This window comes from Solanum tuberosum, unplaced genomic scaffold (genome assembly GCF_000226075.1).
Source record: "Solanum tuberosum cultivar DM 1-3 516 R44 unplaced genomic scaffold, SolTub_3.0 scf00174, whole genome shotgun sequence".
NCBI classification, from domain to species: domain Eukaryota; kingdom Viridiplantae; phylum Streptophyta; class Magnoliopsida; order Solanales; family Solanaceae; genus Solanum; species Solanum tuberosum.
This window is the reverse complement of record NW_006239103.1, coordinates 1,067,721-1,087,505: the sequence shown is the minus strand read 5'-3', so window position 1 is coordinate 1,087,505 and position 19,785 is coordinate 1,067,721. Positions and strand designations below refer to the sequence as shown.

The 19,785-nt window shown below is 34.0% G+C and overlaps 3 protein-coding genes across 3 annotated transcripts; all 3 read left to right on the top strand.

The window, feature by feature from the left end:
* Positions 1–347: 347 nt before the first annotated feature.
* On the top strand, positions 348–2,828 carry LOC102600941 (uncharacterized). The gene has a single exon (XM_006354460.2). The coding sequence runs from the start codon at positions 695–697 to the stop codon at positions 2,489–2,491; it is 1,797 nt and encodes a 598-aa protein (XP_006354522.1). The 5' UTR covers positions 348–694; the 3' UTR covers positions 2,492–2,828.
* Positions 2,829–3,821: 993 nt separating this feature from the next.
* On the top strand, positions 3,822–11,954 carry LOC102600606 (bet1-like SNARE 1-2). The gene is made up of 6 exons (XM_006354459.2): positions 3,822–4,076; positions 7,410–7,566; positions 9,586–9,642; positions 9,772–9,831; positions 9,968–10,053; positions 11,488–11,954. Exons 1-6 carry the CDS (start codon positions 4,063–4,065, stop codon positions 11,513–11,515), a joined length of 402 nt encoding a protein of 133 aa, XP_006354521.1. The 5' UTR covers positions 3,822–4,062; the 3' UTR covers positions 11,516–11,954.
* Positions 11,955–17,405: 5,451 nt separating this feature from the next.
* Positions 17,406–18,922, top strand: LOC102600277 (AT-hook motif nuclear-localized protein 20-like). The gene has a single exon (XM_006354458.2). The coding sequence runs from the start codon at positions 17,787–17,789 to the stop codon at positions 18,642–18,644; it is 858 nt and encodes a 285-aa protein (XP_006354520.1). The 5' UTR covers positions 17,406–17,786; the 3' UTR covers positions 18,645–18,922.
* The last annotated feature ends 863 nt before the right edge of the window (positions 18,923–19,785 follow it).

Genomic DNA, 19,785 nt, shown 5'->3' with positions numbered 1-19,785 from the left:
TACATATTCACCTCAATAAGTTATAAAACTCTAGACATTTTCTATTTGAGAGTGATAATCATAATCACAGGATAAAATACATTTTAAATAGTTAACTTATTTATGTAATGACCAACGAAGGCTGAGGTATAGTGATAAATACTTAGTTATCTATAACTAAAGATCTCAAATTTGAATCCCTTTTTTAATGTGACACTTCTCAATGCAATTTCGGATTTAGTCGACATTAAACTTCTTTGCTTGTTTGGGATGATGGTACAGTTGATAGGGGTGGGGGGTTATGAGGGGGTTGGTTTTGGGTGGGGGGTGGGATAGGGAGCTTTGAGCTTTGGCTTCTTCTTCCTCTTCAAAACTCCCATTGCCTTTTCAAAAAAAAATCATTACAAATTCTCACACGCAGAGACAAGTCTTTAGTCTTCTCTGTAACCACTCAACATTTTCCATTCTTCTTCTTCTTCTTCAGTGCATCAAAATCAATTGCATTTTTTTCCCCACCATTCACACCATGCGCGTTACTTGAAACTCATCTACATTGTTCCCACTTTTTTCAGCACAAAAAATCAATGAACCCACTCTCAAAATCCATTCTTTTACCCTTCAATACTTCAACCCCACTTCAATTTTCTTGTTTTCTTGCATTTCTCTTCTTGATTTCACTCTTTTTGTAGATCTGTTGAAACCCCATTGCAAGAAAATGGTGGCTGAGCCTTGGTGTTTGAGGATGGGTAGTCAGGTAAGTACTAATGTCAAGAAACACTCTTTACTTATTGAAAATTCAAAGAAATTATCTATGAAGAAACAAACTCAACAAGAGAAGTTGTTTATAGGGATATTGTCATTTGAAGTTGCTAATATGATGTCTAAGATTATTCATCTTCATAAATCTTTGACTGATTCTGAGATTCTTAAGCTTAAAAATGAGATCTTTAAGTCTGTAGGAATAAAGGCTTTAGTTTCTGATGATGAAGATAAGCTTCTTGAATTAGTACTTGTTGAAAAACTTGATGATTTGAATAGGGTTGCTAGTGTAGTATCTAGGCTTGGGAAAAAATGTACAATTTCTGCCTTACAAGGGTTTCAGCATGTTTATGGTGATGTTATTTCTGGGGTTATTGATGTGAAGGATTTGGGATTTTTGGTTAAAGATATGGAGGGGATGGTTAGGAAAATGGAGAGGTATGTGAATTCTACTGCTAGTTTGTATTGTGAGATGGCTGTTTTGAATGAATTGGAAGTGGCAACAAAGAAATTTCAGCAGAATCAGCATGAGGAAAGTAGAAAGGCATTTGAGCAGAAACTTGCTTGGCAGAAACAAGATGTGAGGCATTTAGAAGATGTTTCACTTTGGAATCAGACTTATGATAAAGTTGTTGAACTGTTGGCTAGGACTGTGTGTACTGTATATGCTCGGATCAGTACGGTGTTTGGCAATAATGTTCTCGTAAAGAGGGATCTTTTAGGTAATCGAGGATTCAATGAGAAGTCTGGTGTAATTGTGGCAGATAGCAAGTCTGAAGTTATGGATGCTGATTTCAAGAAACCTGTTTTGAGGAACAACAATGGAAGCTATCGATCGGGGTCAATTGAGAGAGGGGCGTCGGGGAAAAGGAGCATGAACCATAGTACTCAAACTAAGGTTGGAAGAAATGAAGGGAGCTTATTTGGTACTGAGAATTTTAATTTTGCTTGTGGAATGGGACCCGGGAGACTATTCATGGAATGTCTAAGCTTGAGTTCTGCTTCAAAAATGGATTGCGACAATGATGTTGGGACTGATGACAGAAGTAGTCAGATATCTGGATGTTGTAGTGTTTCAAGTGGTATGAAGAGGGAGCAATCTAGCGTTTCGGGTTCATTCAATAGGTCCCCTGGTAGTATCCGTTTTAGCGGAGATACCAGACAGCTAAAGAGTTATGTGGCTGATGCTGCTAAACATGGTCCCAAAAGTAGGATAACTTTGTATGCTCCTCCTACAACAGTCGGAGGCTCTGCTTTAGCTTTGCATTACGCGAATGTGATTATTGTCGTAGAAAAGCTTCTCCAGTACCCACATCTGGTTGGTGATGAGGGGAGGGATGATCTATATCAGATGTTACCGACAAGCTTAAGAAAGACGTTGAAGGCTAGTCTGAGATCTTATATGAAAGGTTTAGCCATATATGATGCGCCTCTTGCGCATGATTGGAAAGAAAGGCTTGAAGAGATACTCAAATGTCTTGCACCTTTAGCACATAATATGATCAGGTGGCAAAGCGAACGGAACTTTGAGCAGCAACAGATTGTTAAGAGAACTAATGTTCTCCTTCTTCAGACATTGTATTTTGCCGATTGTCAGAAGATGGAGGCAGTAATTTGCGAGGTGCTTATTGGATTAAACTACATATGCCGGTTTGAGCAACAACAAAATGCTTTATTGGACTGTGCCAGCAGCATTGATTTTGAAGATTGTATGGAGTGGCAACTGCAATTCGGAGGTTCTTTTCATTCTTGATCACATTGTTCGCATTGGAACAACATTAGTGTGGTAATATTTTTGAATTTGATGCATTTGTATGATAGTTTAGAATATAGTTCGACACGATGTCAACATCAGAGATCCATACATTCAAGATGTCTGGTTCTCTGGTGTTGATAATTTTAGATAATTTCATTGCAAGGACTTCCAAGAGTACATATTTATGCACCACCTCCCACTTAATTGCTGTGTAAGTTGTATATGTTTTTTCGTCTTCAGAATAGACCTTCTTTTGTTAACCATTTGTATCGTTAGATTGAGATACTCAACGGAGTATTTTAGAGTACTGAATGGATTCATTTCTGGAAGTGAAGAAAATTGTTGATCATCCAAATATATTATGTTTCTTCCAAGATTAGCCACAGTGGTCTATGTCACAGAAAGTTTCTGTATGATGTTTCACTGTACAACAACAACGACATACTCAGTGTGATCCCACGAGTAAGGACTGGGAGGGTGAGATGTACGCAGACTTTATCTCTACCTTTGTGGAGGTAGAGAGGCGATGTTTCACTGTAGGTTATTACAAATCGCTCTTGCAACACTGATGTATGGGTGCCTATAAATCTTTAAATTCGAATTCTGAAGCTGGAAGTGAAGAAACCAAATTGGCTCTTTTCATTTGAGCAGAATGTTGAATGTTCTAACTGCTATAGGTATTAAAATAAGGATTGAGCTACAGATTGATCATGGAAATTACAGTTTGCTCTTTATTCTACTGAAACATAGATAATTTGATCTCTCCTGATTAAATGAGAGTTGAAACCAATCATGACAAGGTGAATAAGAAAGCAGGATTTCAGAAGGGATTGAAGTAATCTTTTTTTTTTTTTTTTGTTAAGGTAAAGTTTTATTAATGAACACTAACAAGCTGGTTGTGAATCAAGTACAAAAAGGATCAATTGTTTTGTGTTTAAAAACAGCAAACATCCCTTTATTATCTTCCAAGCATATGAATTGAACTCAAGACCTCTGATTAAAATTGATATTCTCATGATAGAGCCATATAATCCTTACACACGCTTATAAACCATTTTTCATTTTTACATATAAGAAATCTAAAATGACCATTTCTTTTCTATTTAAGAAACATTTCATTTACCGTCATATAAAATAAAATATCACTATTTGAATAAATTTAAGTTAGGTATACAGACAACAATTTTTTTTTTTATGATCATCAGTAATAGAATGTTAGGTAATAAAAAAAATCAATTTTTCACTTAATTTTTCATATCAAATGTATATTAATTTAATATAATAACCTATAGTATATTTTTTTATTATTCACCGACACGTCCAATATTCTTCTATCGCCATTGTAACTCAAACTTCCGTCGCTTTTCCCAACATTTCCAATTCGATTTGTATTTATCACTCAAAAAAGTACCAATTTTTCCCTCTGAAAATTTCCAGATCTGCAATTGCTGGTCCAACTCCTGATTCCAATTACAGACTTCTACTTCCGGCTTCTAGAATCTTCCATTGTCGTGTATGCATAGTTTCAACCGGATCACCGGCGAGAACTGTGACCGGCGGTTTCTGCAATGAGTTATCGGAGGTCAGTCAGTCTCTGCGATTTTCTGTTAAACGCATTCACAATTTGGAGTATTTCTGCATTGTCGTGCAATTGTAATTGCGGAAAAGAATGATGAATAGAGTCAAGGTATCTAATATTTTTGGTGAATGTGATAGTGATGTACTAATTAGTTAAGTTGAAATAAAATTTACAAAGACAAGGTCTTTTGGAGCTTTAAGCACAAATAAAGGTTAGCTTTATTGAAGAAAGGCACAAATGGAGAAAAAAAATACAAATGTGTATGTGTACTCCAAGATTAATAATCATAAGCATGAATAACAAATATATAGACAAAGAAATTGAAAAAAAAATAACTAAGATAAAAGTGAAATATCAATTGTTTAGTGTCTCGTCTTTGGATTTATGCTCATCGGTATGGAAAAGTATGTCCTAGAGCCTTGATGATGAGGCGAACTGCTCAACATGTTTTGTGCGTTGCTTCAGGGCTTAAGCGGACAACACTGATTAAAAAGAATGTTAAGACTCCCCAGATAGTGCCTCTGTCATATAAAATGAGATAGAAAGAGTAGTTTGTGTTCTTCTTTCTTTTCCCCTTTCAAGGACATGGTTAGTTCAAAATTGTGTAGGAAATTGCTGGGTTATCTCATGACATTAACATTCTCAAATGCTATTGGGATTATTGGTTTAGCAAATGCAGTGATGTTATAACTCTCCATTTAAGTTAATTGACATTAAAAATGAAAAAAGACCCTTCGGGGTGACCCAGTGATTTGAGCTTGGGACTTCCATGTTGGAGGTCTCAAGTTCGAAACCCCTTGCCAGCGAAAGCAAGGGGTTTGCCTTCTGGGTTGAGCTCGTCGCACCAGGCTTGCCTAGTGCGGTTTACCTCTCCTATGTGGTTTGCGAGCTATTGCATAGGAGCGGGGGTTTTACCCTGTGCGCACCCAAAGGGTAGCGGCTGCGGGTTTCCCTTGTCATCAAAAAAAATTTAGGTTAAAGTTCCTAAGTTATGTTTATTAAAATTAATTTACGTGTATGGGTAAATTTATATTACCCTTTGGGGTGGCCCAGTGGTTTGGGCTTGGGACTTCCATGTTGGAGGTCTCAAGTTCGAAACCCCTTGCCAGCGAAAGCAAGGGGTTTGCCTTCTGGGTTGAGCTCGTCGCACCAGGCTTGCCTAGTGCGGTTTACCTCTCCTATGTGGTTTGCGAGCTATTGCATAGGAGCGGGGGTTTTACCCTGTGCGCACCCAAAGGGTAGCGGCTGCGGGTTTCCCTTGTCATCAAAAAAAAAAAAAAATAATAAAAAAAGAATCTCAATACGACAAACAAATTTGATCAGTTCGATTGTTGGGGCTATGCCGTGAAGATTTGAAGTCCCTTGTCCAAGGAGAGTTAGTTTGCACGTAAGATCGCCCAATGATATCGTAACCACTAAACTTGAAGAAAGAATAGAATGTTTATCGGTCCATTTCAGGTTAAAGAAATAGATGGTACATTTCTGGCTCCCTTTCTAATTGTGCTTGACTTGGTGAAATGATAATATGAAGGTTTTCACATAACTCGGTCAAGATTATTAATAGCAGCAATAATCACTAGAGAGGATTTAATATAAAAGTTGACATAGGATGGATGGGTTGTTAAAATATATCTGAATGTTAGATTCAAATACTGGACAGGTTAAATACGTTAAGTGAGCTGAACTCTCCACTTTGAGGTTTATGCTATGTTGATAAGGTTTTTTGAACCAATGTTCTTAACTTGAGAGTGTGATTTTGGATGCCATTTTTCTGTCTGCAATTTGGAGTTGCTTTTCTAATCAACAAGAAATGCTAAAATTTGTTCTCTGAATTGGTACTTCAACATTTGTGAAATGAAACAGCTGTTAGTTCCTGTATTTCTACTGTGTTGAAAGGAAATTTTGAATAACAAGTAATCAGAGAAGGGGTTTCTTTCGTCTTAAGATTTGTAGCTTTAATGATACCACTATTACCAAAATAGTTGTCAAACAAGTATTCCGGATCAGATCATCTGTTGGGTTCAGCTCCTAAGTGACTTAAACTTGATCTCACTTCCTGTGATAAACTTTCGTTTCCAGGACTGCTTGATTACCAGTTCTATAAATCATGGAACTAGTGAATATTTCTGTATCATCTATTTCTCCGTTGGATAGCTAAGCAAAATACATACTGGGAGTTTATTAGATCTGAGAAACTTTAGGGAAATTGTTTGTTCTGTCTGCATGTTATATCAATGGTAAGGTATTCCTTGGTTTCAACTAAAGAAAGTTGAGTTTTTGCTGAGACTAGAAAAATGTGTCATAATATGGTGCCTCTGCTGACGCAGTTACCATGAGACACAAGCCTTCTGCCAGGTGTCAGTGTGAATGTCATATCATATTTCTTTCTTAAATTCAAAGATTTACGTGGAATTTGCACTCAGCTCATATTATCTTCCATAGATCATAAGTAGTGGCACTTTTAAATCTTTCACAAAATTAAGAAGTGGAAGGTTTACATGTCGAGTCCACAATTGCCCTTATATATAAAAGGCTTTCAAGAATTATGCCCTTTACGGCTTTACCTTAAAGTTATGGGTAGTTTTGGAATGAAAAGTTCTATCTGTGGAAAAAGCAACAATGTTCAGACATCAAAGAAGGAAAGGAGGAACCTTGGGATGGAGGGATTGTCTATTTTAGTGGCACATTCATCTGACCTTTTGCAGTTTGACATAGTTGTTGTGGTTTCGATTTGCTGCTTCTTAAAAGACAGGCAGATGCCCCTGTTCTTTCTTGGCTCATGTTAAATCATTGCTATGGAAGTTAGTCGAACAGCTTGGTGTGAACATACTTGAGAGTAGCTGAATTACTTCTTTCAAAGAGTGTTGAAACAGGAACTTGTCTAGTCTGAAGGAGGAAATCAATTAGCAATATTGTAATAGATGCTTATGACCAGCCTACCAATGTTGAGATGTTGGCTAAATACCTGGGAAGAATAATTCATGATTGTGACAATATGATGGATCAAGATGCCAGCTTAAATGCATTGAGATAGATTTCATAATGCGTAACTTTGAGAAATAATTTGGATATCTGGAGGGTGTATTGTGACATATAATGAAGCTTAGACTGGGTTAGAAGATAGAAGACATGAAAAAATTGCATTTCAGTTATCATGATCTCATTTTTTATGTGCCAAGTGAATGCTCTTTTTGCAGGGTGTCTCTTGTACAATGAGATACATAGCAAAGAAATAGATGTAGTTACTTTACTGCCTGCAAACACATAATATCCAGAAGTCTCTGTTATTCTTGTTTCATGGCCTTAGAAATTGCATTTGAACTTCTTGGTCCACAGGGATCATCGGGCCCATAGAGCTGCTCTCTTTGATAACTATGATAGTATTGAGGAAGGTGGTATAAGGGCTTCATCTTCCTATCCCCGTGATCTTGATGAACGAGACAATGACAAAGCTGTGGATAGCTTACAAGACAGAGTCAGCTTTTTAAAGAAAGTAAGTTTTGCAATATTTTATTTATCTTCTTTCCGCCCATTTTCTATATTACCTCCTCTCTTTGTTTTAGAGCATATACTCCATTGAGTAGCTGTGGTTTCTGCCCAAGCTTCATTATCTTTGAAATTAAGCAGAATTTTCAAAAACCACGAAAAGTTAATACTTTTGAGTTTGGTTCACATATTAGTTATTGTGGATTGTAAATTAATAATGCAAACAATTTTTTTCTTATAATGCAAGGATTGATTGTATGACGCATAATAATAAAGAGGTCGTTATGTGGTAAATAATAATGTAGGTATTGTTATGCGATGAATAGTAATACAAGGAATATTATGCAGCAATTGCTTACTTTAAGAATATTTTTTTCTTTAATACTCTTATAAGTAATGCACAAATTTGTGCACCACTTAATACAGACATTATTTTATACCCCGACCAAATGTTGCTTTAGTATTGTGTGGGTTATTTTTATATATATCCTAATCCCTCCAATCAAACACTGTATTATTCTCTGCAGGATTTTATATTGACTACTTTCGTAATCCCTCAAACCAAATGCCCACCTAGTTATGTTGTACATGATCCTTGGTGCTGGTGCACTAACTAAGTTTATCAACTTTTATTTTTAAAGGCGTAAAGTGCAAAAACAACAAGGTTCTTTATGGTTTAGGTGAAGCACTTGAACTGAACCACACAATTCTTTGAAATGAAGCACACAATTCACAACATTAGAAAATACCAAACATATATGAATTTAGCAGTATATTGCTCAAATTGCAATTAAAATACTCCCTCCATCACATAAAAATCACAAGTTTCAAAAGTCTTTCTTTTTTATCAAACACCGTGCCCAATTAAACATCACCACATAAATTGGGATGGAGGTAGTGACAAATTCAGTATTCAATATGTCAATATTGGTTCAACTCCTTCAAAGTGAGATCTAAAGAACTGGCCACTTCCCCTTGATATTACTTTGCTCATCGTTGTTGAAACACACACTTCAATGAAGTGGTGAATTCACACTTGAAGCGCTAACACTCGCTTCTTCGCTTTAAGTAATGAAGCGATGACTTTCAGGAACATTATTTATGACTACAACTCTTTGAGTTAGATGTCATTGGACCTGCAGAGTAACAGTTGTGTATTATTTATCACTACAACTCTTTAAGGTGAACATTATTGTTGTAGAAAAAAGAAAAAGAAGAGCTAGAACTTTTGAAGAGCAATATGGCCTATATACATAGCATCTTATCTTTGATCTACTTGACCAAAGTGGTCGTGCCTAGAATTTTTGTTAATTACAAACTTATAATATCATTGACTAAGGAGAAAAATTCCATTCACCTTCAAGAGCTGTCACTCAGTCCTTATGTGAGGTGTCAGCAAAGGATGGTCCCAGATGGTTGACGTATTACTGCAATATGATGACAATTTCACTAACAGTTTGTCATTGAACTGCAACATCATGCTTCTGTCCATGGTAGGTTTCATTGCTATCTTATGGACCACATTGTCTGATGCTACTGTTTTTTTCTTGACTAGTCAAAAAGTTTCATTAATAAACACCAAGTGACAAAAATTAAGTTCAAAATGTGCTTGTGACTCTGCTTGAGTCATACATTAACTTCCACCAAGTTTTACCAACTATCAATACAACATGGTATTTTCTCCTTGCACCAAAAATACAAGTGACACTGAAAATCAGGAAGTTGGAGAAACAATGTGTGCTCAGTGTTATGGACCCTCTGGAGGCTAATCATTCATGCTCAAATTTCTGGTGCTACTTTCACTGAGAAAGCTACATTTTTGTAAAACTTTTTCCTACTGAAGTTGCATATGTGCATAAAAAAGTTATGACATGATGCTCAGAGCTTTATAAATGAAAGCTGTGTTCTTTCTGTTGTCATATCATGTGTAATATTCTTAAGCACTAATGATATTAGTTTTGGAGTTCCAGCATATCTGCTATGTAATTTTAAATGTTCTTCGAGGCATTGATAATATATTTGCCAGTTAACAGGTGACATACATGAGGAGGTGGAGACCCACAACAAGATGCTAGACCGAATGGTAAGCCTGCTAATTTTGTGAATCTTTTTTTGTACACTACTGGTTAACTTTTTCGGTAATGCAGCTATTTTTTGAATCTTTTTTGTACACTATTTGTTAACCTTTTCTTTTTTGGATTATTTCCATTAGGGGAATGAGATGGATTCATCTAGGGGAATCATGTCAGGAACTATGGATCGGTTCAAAATGGTAAGCACACGTGATATATATTGTTGTTATGTCGTGTGTGTTTGGGATTGTGTCTGACATACTTATAGGATATGCTATGTTTTCCCGTAATTTCCTTTTATCAGATGCTAGTCTAACAGTCCATTTACTTTCTTAGGTGTTTGAGAAGAAATCGAATCAGAAAGTGTGCAAACTTGTGGGATACTTCGTACTTTCCTTTTTCCTAATATACTACATATTTAGGTGAGCATCTCTACTTGGATTCTACAGTTCACATTTTTTATACGAGATACTGAATGCAAAAACTTGCTTTTATATAAATATATATACCTGCAGTGAGAAAATACGTAAACTTGCACTGTTACCTTTTCTCTTTTGGTATTAACTATATATCCCTACAGTGAGAAACCACGTAAACTTGCACTGTTACCTTTTCTCTTTTGGTACTAACTTTTTGTTGCAAAATTGCTAATGAGAGTGAGACTATTGGTTACAACAAGCCAAATGAAGTTACTGACATGATGATATCATTGAGGCAATTGATGGCTATCTATGAGCCTATGCTAAAAATTAGACCTATTTAAATCAATGTATTAGAGCTGGGTATAACCATTTTACATCCATGATGCATGCTTGATATGCTGACCATATTGTATGAATTGATAAACTAACGAGAATGTTTGTAAAAAACTTTGGTTATGGAAAAAGGCTTTGAAGAAAATTGATTTTAGGATACATTGGAGTAAGATAGATATATATACAGCAGGTAAGACGAATATATATATATACTGCAGGTTTAGCTAGTATCAGAAAACTGAAGTTAAGATGAGATTAGACCAGGAATTTGATGCCTAATATCTACACTCAGGTGTTTTATCTCTACTTATAAAAAAAACTATCCAGGATAACAATACGATAGATGAAGATGTAACATAGAATTAAATAAGATAGCTGCAAGAAGTATCATTGGAGTGTTATTGATAAGAGGAAACCTATCAAAGTGAAACCTCAGTTCTATAAAACAGTTGTAGGACTAACAATGCTATAAATGAGCGAATGTTGAGCTCGTAATGTCAACCACCTCCACAAGATGAGTGTTGGAAAATAAAAAATGGGTATGTTAAGATGTATGTGTGGTAAAATAAGATTATACACGATCACATTCAGCTGAAGCAGAAAGTGCACGTAGCATGCGTACAATGTAAGATGAAAGAAGGCCCCTTGAGATTGGTCGGTCAGTCCTACGTTGTCATAGGTATGGAAATATAGTTAATGAATTTGTTTAAGCAGTAAGGAAACCTAAAAGTTACAAGGAAGTAAGTCATTTTGAAAGACCTACAATCTTTAGAAATTCATGCAGACTTAGCGAGAAATTGAACAAAATGGAGTATCTTGAGACTAGTTTAAATGGAGCGACATGGATAATGAGGATTCATATAGCTGATCTGAACTTGTTTTGGGATTGAGATGTGGTAGAGTAGTTGTTATCTGGCCTGTCTTGGTATGGCCATTTTGTCTGAACTAGGTCTATGGCACTCAATCTGGCTATTACATAATTAGTTCATTGTTTCCTTAAGAATCATTTCATTGTTTCCTGGAAACATAAATCAGTAAACCGAAGAGACGGAGATGAAACATAGAAGGGTTCTTAATCTCCATTTGCTTTTTTTCTTGCAGGTTTCTCATGTATTTCATGTATGGATGAGGGGCAGGATCACTAAAATTGGTTGGCCACACCACAACACACAACACATAGAAGTTAGAACTGGCATCTTATCTTCTCCATTCTTATCGGTAAAAGCTTGCACCGTAAATATTATATTTCATGTTGTGTCAAGTCATCAAAGACAGATGATATCATGTTCGCGTTGAAACGGAAGAGATCTTTAGTCATATGTTTGAAAAATCATACATAAAGCAATGTGGTATAAACTTGACAAAAGAATTGTTTTTACTTTTTTGGTTTATAGACGTGTATAGTAAGCATATATTTCAATGTTATGCTGATGACAACTACAGTTTTTTTTAACTGAAAAATGTTGAAAATCAGTTAGTATTACCAATGTCTTTGTGCCGGCTTCATTGAACAATAATTGTAAGGGAAATAATATTTGTTTAGTTACAACATGATTTTGAACGTTTGACCCATTGTATGAACACTTAAAACTAATCTTGTCTCGTGCATTGAAAATTTCCTCTAAAAGTAGCTTTCATTTGGTTTGGTTACTAACCGTCACGAAATTGAATTGTTCACTATTCGAATTGACTTCTAATTGGTATCCTAATTTATGATACCTTATTGAACAAGCCACAAGTCTAAAAAGGCTCGTTTGATAGGATGGATAAGAATACTACTCTGATGACACCCTCGCCACGCTATCTTTATCATCACTATCAACCATTACTACTATTGCGTCAATCCTATTACCATCCGCCTCTACCATCATAATCACCATTATCGTGTCAATCATAATCACAACAACACTAACCACCTCCACTGTCACAAATCATCATCACTATTGCTAGCCAGTAGCACCACTACAAACCATCTCCAGCATCACTAATCAAAATAAATATTAGTTTTTTAATCAAAAAATAATTTTATTATATTAAATTTAAATTTATTTGAATGATATATTTATTATGTTTAAAAAATAATAATCATGCACATTCAAATATTAAAAAACAAATGGTGTTAATCATTTAGAATTCAAATATACAATCTAACATTTTAATCATCTAAATATACATTCAAATTTAAATATACTACTGTTAATGTAAACAAATGAGTCCTATATATAAATCATATTGAAATGTCAATTTTTGGCAAAGTGATAAATGTTAGGTTGGTACGTATTTCCACGACATTTAACTATGTTAATCTTGTCATTTTAAACTTTGAAAATTAAACGTTAAAAGTGCCTTTACTCTGTAGGTTTTACCTATTCAATTTTTTTTTTTTTTTTTTTTTTATTGTTGGGGTGGGTGGGGATAAATAACTCAACTTTGAAGAATATAGTCTCCCCGTCAAAACAATAATAAGAAACTTTATTATATAATTATTATAATCAAGTGACCATATAAGCAATGAACTCACTCAAAATAAAAGATTAAAATATATGACTTTTTTAAAACAATTTTATCTTTATCTTATGTTTTAGTGAGGTAAGGTCGATATCTATTTTATCTTTATTATTCAATTCATAATATTTCATATTAGAAATTAAAAAAGTAACAAATCAAAAAATTTGTGAAATATTGAGCTATTAATAAAATGCCGCGTTTTTCTTTAGCATTTGACAGTATCAATTTGACACCATACTAATTTTTTTTTCACACATCATGAGAAACGTGTTTTTGTGTTTAAAATCATCAATCAGACAAAACAATTGGTGCATATAACAGGAGGAGAATCTTTTCATTATGTAACGACCTGATTCCGTTGTTAGGAAAAAGTCAATGGAGAAAGAATTGGGGTCAGAAAACTTTTGGTAGTAACTTGGAATTTCTTAACCTAGTCCAGATTTGGATGAAATCGGAGTCAGTAAAGTCTAGGGAAATCTGGTAACAACTGGGTGATTTAATTATGATTTTGATTACATGAATAGATAGCTAAGACGTTAAGGAACCCGTACGACTTTATGGAATTGAATTCGGGCGAGTAGAATTCCCAAAAATGATCTTAGCGTGAACGGGTGGTTTTTGAATGTCAAGGGTTGAAGGTGTGTTGTGAAATGGGGGCTTGGAATTCAAATTCCAGCATTCTGTTTCCGTGCATGTCGCCTATAGCGGGATGGATCCCGCCGTAGCGGGACAGACGCGACTTAAGTCAGAAATAAAATCTCAAAAACGTTTTATTTTGCACTTTTCGACTTTGAGAGCTAAGGAACGACCCCATGGGTTTTCTTGACCGTTTTCCACCATTCTTGAGGCTAAAGGTAAGGTTTTCACTCCCCGAATCCTTTTTCAATCCGTAGAATGTAAATTCATAGGTAATTATTGTGGCGGAAGGGTTTTGGTCTAAAACTAATGGTGGAAAAAGCCCTAAATTGGGTATTAGGATCTTGAGTTTGGTCTAGGGTTATTGGGTTTGTTATAATCCGGATAATTAGACCTTTGATTGTTGATTCTTGCGTTAATTGTATATTTTTAGACCTACGAACAAGCGAGAAGAATCCGGAAAGGAAGATTCAAGTGCCTTAGGGGATCAAGCTTGGATTCGAAGTAGGTAATGGTTGTGATTTCATGATTGTGTGATATATGTTTGTTCTTGCTTCATTTATAATACGTGTATATATGTGAATGTTGCACTATTGATCACATTACTTATGGATGAGGATAGATGAATGATGAATGTCATGAATCATGACTTGATTGTATGATTTTGAGAATATACTTTTGATTGTGATTGTGGCTTGTTGAATGGATCGGGTGTTGCGTTCTGACACACTAACTTGGATCGGTTGTCACGTTCCGGCATAAACATGGGATCGATTGCCACGTTCCGGCATAAACATTGGATCAGGTACCACACTCCGGTATGCTAACAGTTTGGGTGTGGGTTCCATGAGAGGACCATTGATTTGACATAACTGTATATCTTGATAAATGTGAAATTTGTTCGTTGTTCGTAAATGATATCGACATTGTGTATATTCGGTGTATGCATGTTATTATATTGTTGTAATGACTTATGTACATTGAACTTAATAGGATAGCCGCGTGATCCTACCAGTACATTGCAGTTGTGTATTGATACTGCACTTGCTCTTTCTTTGTTGAGTACAGGGCATCTTCAGGTGGCTATTGATAGACCTCAACTACGTGACTATTGAGTGTGACCGGATTCAAGGGTGAGCCAGTTCTTTCAGGCTGCCATGAATCTTTCTTGTTTAAGTCCACTCTTTTCAGACTCCGACTTTTGTTTAAGGTGTTGTTTAGTTTCAGGGTTGTACCCCTTGTTCTTAGACTTGTCGTTAGTAGAGTTTTGATACAATGACTTTCAGGTTCTAGGGGTTGTTCTTCCGCATTAGTTTGGTTAGTTGTTTGTTAAAACCTTGGAGTTTATGGGGACTCCATTTTTATAATCATTTAAACTTGCTTCTGTATCTTTAAATGCCTTAGTTTTCATAAAATTTGGTTGTTTGGGTGTAGTAATGGTTCTCCCACCGGAGGGTTTGTGTGGGTGTTAATCACGACGATCTGGGTCGTGACACATTAATATATATGTTGCGCAGACTCTTTAAAATTCATATTGTATCTGTATCAGCATAATATATAAGTGTAGATATGAGATTTATATCAAATATGATCAACTTATTTTAGGTACTTGATTTTCGTAAAGATTATTTTTTAAATTCAGTAACTATAGCTAACCAAATTATATACTCCGTACTTTAATAATATGTCGCAGTATACATTTATTAACAGTAAATTTTAACACCTCACAATTGCTCTCGTATATGCAATGTATATACTTCAATATTAAGTATTTTGTAAATTATTTTGGGTAAATTACAGAAATCACATACTTTTAAGGCAAAATTACAATCTATCCCTTAAAAGTTTATAATTACAGAAATCCCTCAAACGGATACAATAATATAAGCGCTGATACATTAATCTGATGCGCGAGATACAATAATATATGCGCTGATACATTAATCTAATGCGCGAGATATAATAATATAAACGCTGATACATACGCGAGATATAATAATATAAGCGTTGATACATTAATTTGATGCGCGAGATACAATAATATAAGCGTTGATATATTAATCTGATGCGCGAGATACAAAAATATAAGCGCTGATACACTAATCTGATGCGCGAAAATGAGGGATTTTGAAGATTTGTAAAACTTATAGGGAATAATGGTAATAAGTAAATTAAAAAGTGGGATTTCTATAATTTTTCCAATATTTTTATACGTAATAAATATCTTACTAATTTTTATTTAGGCCACATGAACATTGGCATTAATTTACAATTGTGCTGGCAATTTTGAAGGCTAGTACACGTGTGGATAATTAATACCACATTGGAAAAACTTAATTAAAGTCAAGTCAAGATTAATACCTTTTGTGTTCTTCGTTAACAAATTTATATTTCTTGCGATGATATATGTAGAGAAGAATAAGATATTTATCGAAATCTGATAAAGGAAAATAAATTGAATATCGAATCAACTTGATTTCTTTTGTTGATATTTTTAACGTTTATGATAATCTATTAGAATTATCAAAATTTAATGATCAATTTATTGTGATAGTTAGAATTTGTAACTAAACAACTTGACAAAACCTTAATTGTTGTTTAACTAGACATGTAAACACTTATATTATGGCAAATATACACACTAAAGATTTGATTTGAACATAGAAGCAAATACCACCTGGAAGGTCCCAAATTAATGGAACACTATTTAGATTGAAAATTTAACAACTTAAAGAAAACAACAAGGTTTATTTTATGTAGATTTTTCTCTCGTGCTACTTTAATTAATTTGTCCAATAAATATAAAAAAAAATATTATCCATTATGGCAAAGTCCACCAATTAAATTTCACAACTCTAGTACATATATATGTTTTTATAATAGTACCATTTTATATTATGTTGATGTGAGCATTTTGCCTTCTTTTCTTTTTTTACTATATTCAACCATTTATTATTTTATACTACCTACCAAAGCAAATTATACTATTGTTCAATTAATAATTAAAAAAAATACATTATTATTAACAACGTCAATGATTACATATCCATAATTGAATACGCTAAAGACAAAGTCGTTAACTAAACCGTACACAGTTGGCATTAGAAAACAATTAAGAGTAATTATTCATAAAAGAATAAGTGAAATTAGTTAATACTTAAATAAGACAGGTCACTTATTATAATAGATTAAACACACAAATACTGTAAATATTTTTATATTATCAGTAAATATAGGTTAAAATTTTTAAACTTACATACAAAATTATGTGAACTTTTAATTTGTTGTAGATTTTAGGTCATCTTAACGATATCAGTAGATAACTATCTCTGTAAAAATGAGTTTATAATGAAAATAATATAAATTATTCGTTAGCATGCCAGACATGATTTGCGATATTAAATTTCTTTAAACTATTAGCATTTATATATAAGATGACGTTTAATTATTAAATAAAAAGAAACATAAATATTTTGATTGAATAGTGAAAAAAAGAAAAAAACGTTCAATGCATATTCTCAATATTTCTTTGAGAATCTGTTTTTGAATTTTTCATTGAGCTAGTTTGTTTGAAATATTCATTCATGAAATTTCACGATATATTATTACGATAAATTAATACGATTCAATGCAGATAAGTTTTTACCGAGTGTGAATACGGTGGGGGCAAGAGATAGCGACGTGCTTCCCACAATGCCACCTGCCCACGCGCATGCGACCCCACAATTTTGGACTCTATGGAAAGAGACTTCAAGAAACCCTAATTTTTATATACAAATATATATACATTTTTTTATTTTTTTTTTTAAAAAAAACCCCACTACTTGATGAGAAACTTCTATAAAGAAAAAAATCCATCAACTCTCTAAAATCATTTCTTACTTACTCCCTTCTCATAATTCTCTCCTTTAGACTTTTTGTAATGGCATTTTTTTTTTCTAAAACCAAAAAAAATAAATAAAGACATATAATATACTGTACTATGTAATATAAACTTTGTTAGTATTAGTTTTTTCAATCTCTATGTGTGCTTTATTCTCTCTCTTTTTTTTCTCCCTTTGGGTTTGATTCTGTCCAGAGTTTCTGTTTTTCTTTAATTTGCATTTGTTCCTTAATTTAGATCTTCACTTTTGTTCTTTTTTTAAAAAATAAAAATAAAAATAAATTTTGCTAATTCTAGCTTTCCATATATAACCCTAATTTTATCTTCACAAGAAGTAGAGATTCTTCAAGATAGGTTAAAGAATTTTGCAGTTATGGCTAATTGGTGGGGTGGTCAGGTGGGCATGTCCGGGCTTGAGTCAGGATCTTGCCCACCTATGCTTGTAACGAAGCAGGTTTCGAGTGGGAGTAGTGGTGAAAATCAAGAAGATAATGATAGAGAAAATGGTGATCATGAGCCTAAAGAAGGCGCGGTTGAGGTTGGTAATAGAAGACCTAGAGGTCGTCCACCAGGATCCAAGAACAAGCCCAAACCACCAATTTTTGTGACCCGGGATAGCCCTAATGCCCTCAGGAGCCACGTCATGGAGGTGGCAGGAGGGACAGATGTTGCTGATTGTATTGCACAATTTGCGAGGAGGCGCCAACGTGGCGTTTGTGTACTTAGTGGGAATGGATCGGTTGCAAATGTAACCCTAAGACAACCATCATCTCCAGGTGCTATTGTTCTACAAGGAAGATTCGAGATTCTATCATTGACCGGAGCATTTTTACCCGGTCCAGCCCCTCCTGGCTCGACCAGGTTAACTGTCTATTTGGCCGGTGGCCAAGGACAAGTGGTTGGTGGTAGTATTGTTGGGCCATTAATTGCTGCGGGCCCAGTAATGATTATAGCTGCCACTTTTTCTAATGCTACCTATGAAAGGTTACCACTAGAAGAAGAGGAAGAGGTTGGAGGCGATCGCCCCAGCCAATCACAAGTACCGGCTGAAAATTCGCCTCCAACCTTAGGTTCAAGTGATGGAAGGCCACAACAACAACATCAACAACAACATGAATTGCCTGATCCATCATCATTACCTATTTATAATTTTACACCAAATTTATTACCAAATGGTGGACAATTGAATCATGATGCATATGCTTGGGCAAATCCTAGACCACCTTATTGAGATTTTTCAAAAAAAAAGAAGAAGGTGAAATTTGATGAATAAAAGAAGGGTATATTAGGATCAAGAGATCATATGTACTAAGGTAATTAAATTTCTATCAATGTTTGATTTTATACATAGAGTTTATAATGTTTGTGTTTTGTAGGAAAATGTTTTTTGGAAGAAGTATATATAGTTATAGGATGGAGAAAAACTATATTACTTTTTCTAAGTATATAAACATTTTCTCTTGTAGCTTCCATTATGGTTGAAATAAAATATGGTTTATTTCCTTTTTCTCCAATAATTTACTCTATCTTTTAGTTAGTGTTAAAAAAGAACAAGTGCTTGTTTAATTACTATTGAAAATTTATAGGAGTATGTGTCTTCTTTTTCTTGTTTGTGCTTCAAATTTTGTGACTAGAAACAATGAATGTTCATGTTTGTGTTTTTTAATATTAAATATTCAATATTCCCTTCTTGCACTTTAATTTCTTTTATCTTCATCATCATAGTTGTCCAAGCACTAAAGAAAGGCCAATCCATGTGCCTCTATACTTATAATTAATGGGTTTTTATTAGTTTGTTTAATTAATTGGTTGATGTTGTGGATAAGTACTAAACTTTACTTATTTTCATTCTAATTTAGTGAAAATTATAAACTAGAACTAAAGAAATCCATGATGGTATGTGAACAAAATCTAGGAGTGTTAAGTTCAACTAATAATTTAATCCTTTTTTATTGTTACTATTAATATGCACTTGATCAAAATTGCTACATCATAACAATTAATTTATATTATATTATACCTATGGATAAGACTCAAATATTATCTTGGAAATGCTCCTGCTATGCATGCAGGTTGTTTTAAAAAAAATTATAATAATTTTTTAGTAGTTTATTGGTTACTGTTTGGAGGGGAGTGTTTTAAAACAGAAAATAAGCAAAGATTGCCTCCTTACTCAAAATAAAAAATTAGTCACATCTCAGAATTTGAAATTTATAGATTCTTGTAATAATCTTAAGATGTTATACAATAATAAATCAAATATTTATACTCTATTCGTGCAATTTATGTCATAATTTTTGCGAATCAATGATTTTTTCCTTAAACACAATCTTTTCATATGCGTTTTAAATAGTTTCAATTATTAATTATTA

Bases quoted from the DNA above. Each gene is read 5' to 3' on its own strand.
- LOC102600941 (XM_006354460.2), top strand. From the start codon at position 695: ATGGTGGCTGAGCCTTGGTGTTTGAGGATGGGTAGTCAGGTAAGTACT.
- LOC102600606 (XM_006354459.2), top strand. The intron at 7,567-9,585 runs GTAAGTTTTGCA...TATATTTGCCAG, and splicing joins GAGTCAGCTTTTTAAAGAAA to TTAACAGGTGACATACATGA. The intron at 9,832-9,967 runs GTAAGCACACGT...TTACTTTCTTAG, and splicing joins CTATGGATCGGTTCAAAATG to GTGTTTGAGAAGAAATCGAA.
- LOC102600277 (XM_006354458.2), top strand. From the start codon at position 17,787: ATGGCTAATTGGTGGGGTGGTCAGGTGGGCATGTCCGGGCTTGAGTCA.